The sequence below is a fragment of the Gadus morhua genome, chromosome 14 (genome assembly GCF_902167405.1).
Source record: "Gadus morhua chromosome 14, gadMor3.0, whole genome shotgun sequence".
In the NCBI taxonomy this organism is placed as follows: domain Eukaryota; kingdom Metazoa; phylum Chordata; class Actinopteri; order Gadiformes; family Gadidae; genus Gadus; species Gadus morhua.
In genome coordinates, this window is record NC_044061.1 from 24,202,233 (window position 1) to 24,214,732 (window position 12,500).

Consider the following 12,500-nt stretch of genomic DNA (forward strand, 5'->3'; position numbering starts at 1 on the left):
GCGGCCATGACACTGGGGAGCGAGAGCAACACTACAACCACTCTGCTCTGGGTTCAAAGTTTCCGCCTGAATGGTGCAGCCGCTCATTAACATGAGAATAGGAGGTTGTTGAATTTCGCTCAGTAAACAAGCGCTAATTAATTGAATTACTTAGAAGAATGATCCTCCGATGTGACACCAAAACAAATAGATCTTTCTGAATTAATCCCCGGTCGCTTGGAGCAAGGCGGCTACTGTGCCCGCTATCGGCAGCTTGGCTGGAGAATGTGTTTTAATGCACTCCGTTTGGGTCGGTCGGTCTCTGATTAGCCTCGTTATAGATACCTCTCCTCTTTCTCCTGTACAGTAGCTGTCCCATTATCAGCTTGAATCATGGCTCCTTACCTTCTTAGTGGCGCTAATAACGTTGCTATCGCTCAGCTTTTCCTGCTGTGGAAATGAGTTGGAAAGCAATTTGGATTTGTCATCCCCAGTAGAGATCTCATATTGATTCCCCACAGACATCCCCGGGGATCTAAAGGAAAGAGGGGGGGGGGGGGGGGGGGGGGGGGGGTCTGTGTGTGGGGGGGTGATGGTTCTACGAACAAGGAAATCTCAACGAGATTTTTCTTTCCAAATAGCTGACCTAGTTTCCGTCTCAGATGTCTCCAGTGCCTCTTGGTCACGCCTCCCATTCTCTCAACTGTTGGAAGCTTCGGCGGTGAATGTCTGTCATGTCTGGATGCATATTCTGGTTAAAAACACACCTCTCCCAATGTTCTCAACCTGAAGACAAGTGGACATTGCTCATATCCTCTTTAATGGCTGTGTGCGTCTGCGTGCATTTCTGGAGACGTGCGTGTATGTGTGTGTGTGTGTGTGTGTGTGAGTGTGTGTGTGTGTGTGTGTGTGTGTGTGTGTGTGTGTGTGTGTGTGTGTGTGTGTGTGTGTGTGTGTGTGCACGTTGGTGTGTGTCTGTGCATTTCTGTAGACATGCACGCGTACGTGCGTGTGTGTGTGCGTGCACGTATGTGTGTGTGCGTGTTTGCGTGTGTGTGTGTGTGTGTGTGTCAGTGAGTGCTCGTATCTGAGTGGCTTGGCAAGTGAGTCTATATGTGTTTGTTGTCAGAGTGCTCAGTGACCTTTTCCTTGCTCACACAACACTATCATACCTGAAATACTGAAAGGCAGAGACAGCCAGAGGGAGAGACAGAGGGAGAGAGAGAGTCCGAGAGAGAGAGAGAGAGAGAGCGAGAGACAACAATCTAAGTCAGTCTGATGGTTAACTGTTCTCCCACCTCCCTCCCTCCTCCAGCAAGAGAGAGAGAGATTAATACAGTACAGAACCGTCACCTTATCGTGGTGGAGAGGTTTGCGTGTTCCTGTGAACCTGAGGGCTGTGTTGTCTGGAGCCTCGTGCTCCTGGTAGGGTCTCTCATGGCAGAGTGGTCTCAGGTGAGGGGCCAGACTAAGAATGGTTCAAAAACCTCAATGAATAACTTAAGAAGAGGAGATGTGACCCGGCCCGGAGGAAGCCCGGGGCCCCCGTCTGGAGCCAGGCCCAGACGGAGAGCTCGATGGCGAGCGTCTGGTGGCCGGGTTTGCCACGGAGCCCGGTCGGGCACAGCCCGAACAAACTACATGGCACCCCTCCTCTCTTCATCCCATGGGCTTACCACCTGTGGGAAGACCCGTTGGGGTCGGGTGCGCAGCCACATGGGTGACAGCGATGGTCAGGGGTCTCGACGGACCAGACCCGGGCGGCAGAAGCTGGCTCTGGGGACGTGGAACGTCACCTCGCTGTGGGGAAAGGAACCAGAGTTTTTGAGGGAGGTGGAGCGCTATCAGTTAGATCTGGTGGGGCTTACCTCCACGCACAGTCTCAGCTCTGGTACCGTACTCCTGGATAAGGGTTGGACTCTATTCTTCTATGGAGTTGCCGAGGGCGTGAGGCGCCGGGCGGGTGTGGGGATACGCATAAATCCCCGGCTGAGCGCCGCGGTGTTGGAGTTTACCCCGGTAGACGAGAGGGTCGCCTCCCTGCGCCTAAGGGTTGTAGGGGGAAAACTCTGACTGTTGTTTGTGCGTATGCACCAAACAGCAGTTCAGAGTACTCGGCCTTCTTGGAGACCCTGAATGGAGTCCTGTATGGGGCTCTAGTAGGGGACTCACTAGTTCTGCTGGGAGACTTCAACGCCCACGTGGGCAACGATGGAGACACCTGGAGAGGCGTGGTGGGGAGGAACGGCCTCCCTGATCTAAACCCGAGCGGTCGTTTGTTATTGGACTTCTGTGCTAGTCATGGATTATCCATAACGAACACCATGTTCGAACATAAGGGTGCTCATAAGTGTACCTGGTACCAGAGTACCCTAGGCCGAAGATCGATGATCGATTTCGTGATCGTGTCATCTGATCTGAGGCCGCATGTTTTAGACACTCGGGTTAAGAGAGGCGCGGAACTGTCAACCGACCACCATCTGGTTGTGAGTTGGATCAGGGAATGGGGGAAATTTCCGGATAGACCTGGTAAGCCCAAACGAGTAGTGCGGGTGAATTGGGAACGTCTGGAGGAGGCCCCCGTCCTAGGTATCTTCAACTCACACCTCCGGCGGAGTTTGTCTGGCATTCCTGTGGAGGTTGGGGGCATTGAGCCGGAGTGGGCGGTGTTCAAAGCCTCCATTGCTGAAGCTGCGGTGGCTAGCTGTGGCCTCAGGGTCTTAGGCTCCTCAAGGGGCGGTAACCCTCGGACACCGTGGCGGACACCGGTGGTCAGGGAAGCCGTCCGATTGAAGAAGGAGGCCTTCCGGGATATGATATCCTGGAGGACTCCTGACTCGGTTGCAGGGTACCGACAGGCTCGAAGGGCTGCAGCTGCTGCCGTGTCGGAGGCTAAGCAGCGGGTGTGGGAGAAGTTCGGAGAGGCCATGGAGAAGGACTTTCGGTCGGCACCAAAGTGTTTCTGGAAGACTATCAGGCACCTCAGGAGGGGGAAACGGGGAACCATCCAAGCTGTGTACAGTAAGGATGGGACTCTGTTGACCTCAACTGAGGAGGTCGTCGGACGTTGGAAGGAACACTTTGAGGAACTCCTGAATCCGAATAACACGCCCTCTATGTTGGAGGCAGAGCTCAAGGTTGATGGTGTTTCGTCGTCAATTTCCCTGGTGGAGGTCACTGAGGTAGTCAAACATCTCCGCAGTGGCAAAGCCCCAGGGATTGATGAGATCCAGCCAGAAATGCAAAAGGCTCTGGGTGTTGAGGGGCTGTCATGGTTGACACGCCTATTCAACATCGCGTGGGAGTCGGGTACAGTGCCAAAGGAGTGGCAAACCGGGGTGGTGGTTCCCCTGTTAAAAAAGGGGGACCAGAGAGTGTGTGCCAATTACCGGGGTATCACACTTCTCAGCCTCCCTGGTAAAGTCTACTCCAAGGTGCTGGAAAGGAGGGTTTTGACCTCAGATTGAAGAGGAACAATGCAGTTTTCGCCCCGGACGTGGAACTACGGACCAGCTCTTCACTCTCGCAAGGATCCTGGAGGGGGCCTGGGAGTATGCCCATCCGGTCTACATGTGTTTTGTGGATCTGGAGAAGGCGTATGACCGGGTCCCCAGGGAGAAACTGTGGGAGGTGCTGTGGGAGTATGGGGTAAGGGGGTCTATCCTCAGGGCCATCCAATCTCTGTACTCCCAAAGCGAGAGCTGTGTTCGCGTCCTCGGCAGGCAGTCAGTTTCGTTCTCAGTGGGTGCTGGTCTCCGCCAGGGCTGCGCCTTGTCACCAATCCTGTTTGTGAACTACATGGACAGGATATCGAGGCGTAGTCGTGGTGGGGAGGGGTTGCAGTTCGGTGGTCTGAGGATCTCGTCACTGCTTTTTGCAGATGATGTGGTCCTCATTGGATCATCGGCCTTTGACCTTCAGCACTCACTGGATCGGCTGCCGGCCGAGTGTGAAGCGGCTGGGATGAGGATCAGCACCGCTAAATCTGAGGCCATGACTCTTAGCAGGAAACCAGTGGATTGCTTACTCCGGGTAGGAAATTAGTCCTTAGCCCAAGTGAAGGAGTTCAAGTACCTCAGGGTCTTGTTCGCGAGTGAGGGTACTATGGAGCGTGAGATTGGCCGGAGAATCAGAGCAGCGGGGGCGGTATTGCGTTCGCTTTACCGCACCGTTTTTACGAAAAGAGAGCTGAGCCGCAAGGCAAAGCTCTCGATCTACCGGTCGATCTTCGTTCCTATCCTCACCTATGGTCATGAGGGTTGGGTGATGACCGAAAGGACGAGATTGCGGGTACAAGCGGCCGAGATGAGTTTTCTCAGAAGGGTGGCTGGCGTCTCCCTTAGGGATAGGGTGAGAAGCTCAGCCATCCGTGAGGAACTCGGATTAGAGCCGCTGCTCCTTTACTTAGAAAGGAGTCAGCTGAGGTGGTTCGGGCATCTGGTAAGGATGCCCACTGGGCGCCTTCCTTGGGAGGTGTTTCAGGCACGTCCAGTGGGAAGGAGACCTCGGGGAAGACCCAGGACTAGGTGGAGAGATTATATCTCAACACTGGCCTGGGAACGCCTAGGGATCCCTGCCCCTGCATCTCTGCATGTTAGTTGGCGGGCCGAGCCCCGCCTTCTCGCGGTGTGATTAGCAACCCACACAGATTGAAAGTTAAAATGCCAGAGATACCAGAGCTACGGAGACTAGCAAAGACACAACAGAAAAGTAAGTGTGTGTGTGTGTGTGTGTGTGTGTGTGTGTGTGTGTGTGTGTGTGTGTGTGTGTGTGTGTGTGTGTGTGTGTGTGTGTCCAGTCCTCCCATATTAATGTGCAAACCACATAACAAGTAGTCAACAGAAGACAATGTTTTAATCTCACTGTGTATCTCCTTTTAGATGAGAACCCCTGGCCAGCCTTTCGGAATGGGTGTCAGGCTAGGGAATTTAAAAACAGGCATCCTTGGTTAGAGTGGAGGGAAAAAAAGTTAGGTAAATGTCAGCCAACATGCAGTTGGTATACACAATTGAAATTCATAGTGTTAATCACTATGCAAATGAGAGTATAGCTAATTCATGGTCATTTTTAAGCTGCAGTAATTTCCCACTTTTAGACAATTCAATTACTGTATGGTATGTTAACAACAGTAAGAGCTAAAATTAGAGCAATTGAAAGAGTGAAACATTAGTCTCCTGTCATCTCCTTCTCATGCACTGGTTAGCCATGGTTGTAAACAGTTCATTCAATTATTTTGAGTAGATTTGTTTAGCATTTTCTATTGCTACTATAGATATACAAAGGACAACTTTTCATTTTTGTGTTCTATTTGTTCATACTGTTATTAAAACTGATAAACCTATTCAGCTTTCCATGATTGTTGATAATCGTTATACTCTTAAATCAGCGGGTTGTAGACCCCTGCGTTGGTGAGTGTGGCGCGACACCCCATAAGTGCCACACACGTACACGTACCGGTGGGACGGGTTTGTACGAGGCTGGGAGGGAATCATCACAGTATACCCACTACAATAAAATAGACTACACCACTGGAGAGAGTGACCTGTTCTACCAGCTGTCTCCCTTAACCAGCATGAGAGAGAGAGATTCATACAAGAGAGAGAGACAAAGACTGAGAAAGAGAATGATAGGGAAAGATTCAAACACAGAGCTAGAGTGACCTGAGAATAAGAGAGAGATCCAAACACCTTGAGAGTGACCTGTCCTCCCTCCTCTCTTCCTCTCTCCAGAACGAGAGAGAGAGATTCAACCACAGAGGGATGGTGACCTGTCCTCCCTCCTTTCTCCATCTCTCCCTCTCTCCAGAGGGCGAGAACGACAGAGAGAGATTCAACCCCAGAGCGATCGTGTCCTGTCTTCCCTCCTCTCTCCCTCTCTCCAGAGAGCGAGGACGACAGAGAAAGACTCCGACCCAGAGAGAGAGTCACCTATCCCCCCCCTCCTCTCTCCCTCTCTCCAGAACGACACCTGGGGCCAGCAGTACTCGTACGCCCTGTTCAAAGCCATGAGCCACATGCTGTGCATCGGCTACGGCATGCACCCCCCGGTGGGCATGACGGACGTGTGGCTGACCATCCTCAGCATGATCGTGGGCGCCACCTGCTACGCCATGTTCGTGGGCCACGCCACCGCGCTCATCCAGTCCCTCGACTCGTCCCGGCGCCAGTACCAGGAGAAGGTGAGGGGGGGCACACATCCGGGAGGGGGGGGGGGGTGAAGAGCCATCGTTGGGGGGCCTTTGGGGTGTTTTGTTCCAAAGGGCCCATGATTGAGACTGAGAGATGTTATTTGCTTGTTGGTTGGTTGTTGTTTGGCGGGTCGGTTTTGATGGTAGAGGGATGGTTGGTCTTGTTACGAGGGTGTTTGTCGTCCTGCCACATGGTGCTCATTCTGTATAAGTACCTGCTCATACCTGCTCATTATAGTACCGGCTCATTATATATATGTATATATAGATATATACCTGCTCATTATGTAAACTTGTATATATATATGTATGTATGTATGTATATATGTATGTATGTCTGTATAAGTATATATATACTGTATATACCTGCTCATTATATTTGTTTATATATTGTAGCCGGCCAGTAGGTGTGGGGTTTCCACGCCACCAAGTTGAATAGATAAACAGACACAACACAGAGCAGTTCAAATGGGTGATGGTTTATTTACCGTGTAAATACCAAAAAACCACCAGGGTTGGAAAAGGGTCATCCACCTCTTAGGATACCATCCGTATCCTAATCAGTTCAATATGTCCACCTATCTCTTCCTCGTTGGTCGTGCAGCAACTCTAGACGATCACACAGATGCCGTCTGTAGTGTGCTAGCCCTTCAAAATCACACACCCCTTGTCTGTTGTGTCTTGGCCCTTTTAAGCCCAAACACCCCTGCTTAATGATCCCCAGACTTGCGTCGTCGGTAAGGGGAGGAAGTCCATGCAAGGCGTGGGGGTGGAGCCAGCAGGTTGCCAGACATACCACTCCCCTCGCTCCTCCCTGCAGTCTGCCACAATATATATGCATATATACCTGCTCATTACGGATAGATACCTGCTAATTATGTCTATAAACCTGCTCATTATATATTTACATACATATATACCTGCTCATTATGTATATGTGCTTATATGTATGTATGTATGTATGTATGTATGTATGTATGTATGTATGTATGTATGTATGTATGTATGTATGTATGTATGTATGTATGTATGTATGTATGTATGTATGTATGTATGTATCTATGTATCTATGTATGTATGTATCTATGTATGTATGCATGTATGTAAGTGTATATATATGCATATGTATATATATATATACAGTATATACCTGCTCATTATCTATGGATATATATATATATAAACCTGCTCATTACGTATAGATACCTGCTTATTCTGTATATAAATCTGCTCATTATATAGCTGATCCACTTATTTTAGGACATTTTTCTAAAAAAGTAACAATTATCAACCATATTAAAGTGAAATTGTGATATATCGTGATATTGAGTGCCATCAGGGTAGGTGTCCCCCAGAACACCTCCAGGTAGCCTGGCTGTATTGTTGTGGTGGTGGAGCTCATGTCTCTGCTCCATGCCCAGGAGAGGGCTCTGGCAGCAGGCTGAGCAGGCCCAGAGCCTGGGTCCCAGTAGGGCCGTGTGGAGGGCGATAATGAGCTGGGCGGCTAGTCTGCCACATGGCCGCCTTCTGGGGGGAGGCCTTAAAGAGTAACACAACACTGAGGTCTAGACTAAACACAACACGACACAACACAACACAACGCTGAGGTCTAGACTCAACACGACACAACACAACACAACGCTGAGGTCTAAACTACAACAGGACACAACACAACCCAACACTGATATCTAAACACAACATGACTACAACACAACACAACACTGAGATCTACACAACAAATAACAACTCAACGCAACACAGAACCAAACAAAACAATAACAACGCAACACAATACTGAGATCAAAACTCAACAATATCAACACACACAACACTCTAAACACAACGGGACAGCTACTCAATGCAAACATGACCACACAACCCTGAGATCTAAAAACAAACAATGACAACACGACACAACAACACAACCCCACTTTTTGACGTCCATTGTCGTTGAAGATTGGCTCAAATTGGGGCCTGGGGACTTTGCCGCCGCCCATAAGCCAATCAGAACCAGCCGTTCCAATGACATGTGTTTCAGCCGAGATAGGGTTTGGTTTTAGCCGGTTCTCAGGAAGGCAGCGGAGCAGCTCCTGAGCCAGCACTGAACCCCGTCTTAGGACTCCTTTTAGCCCGGTGTACTTGCCGCCTAATGCTTTTACTGTCTGTAATTAGTTTTTTAAGAGAGTTCATTCTTTCATTGAGTGTCCCTCTGCGATAAGCCACTCTGCCTGTGCAGTCAGCCTCGACCAGGCGACCAAAGCCCGTTTTTTTTCCAAAGCTGTCCGGTCGTATTAATCTTATCCAAGCTGGTCCTTCTTATGGACAGAGACAGTTTGTCGTTGTCTCTTATGTCAGTGTTTGTCCGAGACATGGCTTTGCCTTCTGGAGATTGCACTCTGCTTCCCCGTGTTAGCCTAATACCACCATCGGCACACACTGGGGGTGGGGTGGTATCCGCTGCTGGTTCTCTGGAGCACAGGCAGGTGGTTGTTTTCAGCCAGACAGAGAGGCACAGCCAGCTGTTCCTTCCTCTAGGGGACCTGAGCACAAATCAGCTGGATGAATGGGTCACTGCGGCGGTAGCCAATAGTTAACCTTCCAAGTTACCCCTCAGTCATTTCTGGCCAATCACAGGTCTAGAGTTGCTGGAGAGACATTCCACTCTGTGATAGTTTGGGTTGTTTATCCGCCGATCTCTGGGACGGTGACACAACAGCAGTGACAAGTCCTTAGGCAGCAGGAGATGAGGTGGGAACAGAAGTGTGTGTGTCTGTGTGTGTGTGTGTGTGTGAGGGGGGGGGGGGAAAGTGTGTGTGTGTGTGTGTGTGTGTGTGAGAGGGTGTGTGAGAGAGTGTGTGAGAGAGAGTATGTGTGTGTCAGTGTGTATGTCCGTGTGTGTGTGTGTGTGTGTGTGTGTGTGTGTGTGTGTGTGTGTGTGTGTGTGTGTGTGTGTGTGTGTGTGTGTGTGTTTGTGTGTGTGTGTGTGTGGGAGAGTGTGTGTGTGGGGGTGTGTGTGTGTGTGGGGGGAGAGTGTGTGTGTGTGTGTGAGAGAGTGTGTGTGAGAGAGTATGTGTGTGTCAGTGTGTGTGTCCGTGTGTGTGTTGGAGTGTGTGTGTGTGTGTGTTTGTGTGTGTGTCGGTCTGTGTGTTTGGGATTGTGTGTTACCCTGACACGACTTGACAGTTCAACATTAAACAGTGGCTCATCCTCATTCCGTCGGAGGTAAACAGGAACAGGTGACTGGGTTTGCTGTTCAACACCATTTCGCTCTATTTCTGGCTTAGACAGTAAAGAGCACAAAATTCCTCAGAAGAGGGGTTTAAACTCGTATGAGATCAATTAAATCCTGTTTCATCTTGCCTCAAAAAGGGACTCAAATCAAAATGAATAGTGTCGGTAAAATAAGTGAAATTATTTTTCCAACGATATTTCTTACACATTCCTAATCCTGTAAAATATAATTTGAAAGGAGCAGAAATAAATGAATTCAATGAAACCCTCGGCAGAGCTATGGGACCGCGTAGGAGAAATACTAGGCTTCTCAAGCAAATTACCCATTTGTATTTGTGAATAATATTATATGTTTTAATATGAAGACATCAATAGATATTTCCTGAAGCACAGTTCACTCAAATAATTATGATTCGATGCAGGATTTGTCCACTATGAATACCTTTTCACCAATATCACTAGTTCAGACTGTGATTGAAGTATATAGAGTTTACAGTATGAAAGTGGCAGAACCAGAATTCCAAGATGAATTTCCAGAATGGTCTTGAGAGAAGCGCCAGTCAAACATGCTTCTGTTAACACCACCTTCTGTAAAAATAACAGAACGCAATTTCAAAGTACAGATTTTAAACGGTTCCGGGTCGTTGGTTCTCTGACTTTGAGTCGGCTACTGTCTGCACCTCACCATTTGTACTAAAACTCATTTAGACATACAAATATTTGTCTTTGGTGACCTATTTAAGTGGAAGTCAGGCAATGCTGGTTACGTTTTGCTGAGGAGCAAGGCAGAGCCGATTAATGCCATGCAAAGCAGCAGTCAGACTCAATTACCTGCCTGTTTTAATTCTCAGGGCTTCATGTTGGTACGCCTCAGGCGTTACATCACCAGCTTCAAGACCGGGCTCCCAAACACAAAACCATATGGACATGACCCCCTTAGTGCTATATTATTACTGGATGTGTATGAACACGATTCAGAAAAAGAACCCCGATAAAACGAATTAGAATTTCTCTGGGGGACGATGATATTGTGAAGGGAATTCTGAAGTGGGCCAAAAGGGACGAAAAAAAAGGAAAATTTGCTCTCTTCTCAAAAGACAGCAAAGAATTACCATCAGAAAGCATGGGCATAATCCGCTGTGGATAAAGAATTATATTACAAAGCGACAGCATGTGATAAATGATTGGGCTGTCAGAAGCTAGCAAGCTGAGTTAAATGAGCTCTTGAATAGAATCCACACCCGCGGTTCACACAAAGTAGCGAGCCTATAGTAGACACACACACAGTTAATACAAACTGGAGAGCCTATAGGATCAACACACACTGTTAACACAAACTAGAATGCATATAGGATCCACACACACACTGTTAACACAACATAGAAAGCCTATAGGAGACACACACTGTGTTAACACAAAGTAGAGAGCCTTTAGGGGACACACACAGTGTTAACACAAACTAGAGAGCCTATAGGGTATACATACACACATTGTGTTAACACAAAGTAGAGAGCCTTTAGGAGACACACACACTCACAAGACAAACTATAGTGCTATAGGATCTACACACATTGTTAACACAAACTAGACAGCCTATAGTATCTACACACACTGTTAACACAACCTAGAGAGCCTATAATATCAACACAGAAGTTAACACAAAGCAGCAAGCCGATAGCGATCAAGTTGAACACTTAGAGGTCAGAAAGAGGGAACAATTTAATTCAAAGACAGCACGTTTTCTCGCCATTCTAAAAATATATAAGATTTCATCCATCTGTGTAAACAAGACCAGCGCAAAGAGAATCTCAAAGAAGCAGATATTGTTTTCTGCCCTATTTCAAACCCGAGCCGTTCATGCAAATTGACTGTGAACGCACCAGACATCGGTATTACAAAATAGGAATGCAGTCTTGTTTTTTTCTTCTTCAAATTGTCGCCGGGTCCTTTTCCATCGGCGCGAGGTGTGAGAAGTGACAGCTGGTCTGCGCCCGCCGCAGCCACGCAGCTGATAGGGGGCTCTGTAGAGGGGAACAGCTGATAGGGGGCTCTGTAGAGGGGAACAGCGCCTGGCCTCAGCGTATCCTAACCCAACCTGGGGATGTTTTGGTCAGAGCTATTGGAAATATCATGCAGGGATCTTTTGTAGTAATGGTGGCTGTACTTGTGGTTAAATGTGTCTGAGGGTCTGCTCGTTATCAGTCATTGTTTCCTACTGCTTTTGAATGTTTTATTGAGGTAAAGATTCTGGGGTGAAATCACATTCATCCAAATCCTTGCTGAGTTATCTGCTGAATGGAAATATATTGAATTTCGCTTTCTAAATGGTTTTATATATTTGCACTTCATCTGAGCACAAGTAAAAAAAGAACCCTGAACCCTAAAAAATAAACCTGTCTGAACTCTTTTGGGGGGTCATAGCGTTCCCTGAAACTATTATGTTTCACAGTGCTTTTCAATCTAGGGGCTATTGGAAGGTGTGATTCTGGAATGGTTTAGCAATCTGCCAATTTCCCCACAGACTCTGTCTCTGGCCCGGCCGCATGGAGCTCCCTTATCGCGCCGCGACGATCACAGTGTGCAGGGAAAGTAGGCCAACAAGGAGACTCTCCCCATATACCTGCTCCAACAACCCCTGGAATCATCTGTTATCAGCAGGCTTCACGGCGCATATGTCTCTATTTTAAACCAATGGCCGTGCAAATGTGCTAGAATGGATTCCTGATAGCTTATTTTCCTCTTTTTCGCCATCCAGTGTTTCTCGCTCTCAACAATGACTAGGCAGGTTGACCACCTTACTAGTTCCAGCTGTTTGGTAAAAGTGTGTGTGTGTTCCTATAGACGCTGAATCATTGTAGTCTGTTCAATCTAGTAATCAACAATGTGGTTGTTGATTACAAGATTTAGTAATCAATCATGAATAAATCAGGGGCAGGTAGGACAGTAGCTCTAAATTAATATTTCTCTGGTTAATGTTTGTTTGTGTGTGTGTGAGTGTGTGTATTTGTGTGGTAGCGTGTGTTTGTCTTCGTGTGTTTGTTTCTATGTGCGTGTGTATCCTTTGTGTACATGTGTGTGTGTGTGTGTGTGTGTGTGTGTGCGC

The 12,500-nt window shown here is 48.0% G+C and overlaps 1 protein-coding gene across 1 annotated transcript in view; it reads left to right on the top strand.

The window, feature by feature from the left end:
* Positions 1-12,500, top strand: part of hcn4 (hyperpolarization activated cyclic nucleotide-gated potassium channel 4) — a 76,726-nt gene that overhangs the window by 32,355 nt on the left and 31,871 nt on the right. Inside the window, 1 exon segment of the mRNA XM_030376524.1 lies at positions 5,939-6,157. Coding sequence (XP_030232384.1) covers positions 5,939-6,157 — 219 coding nt within the window.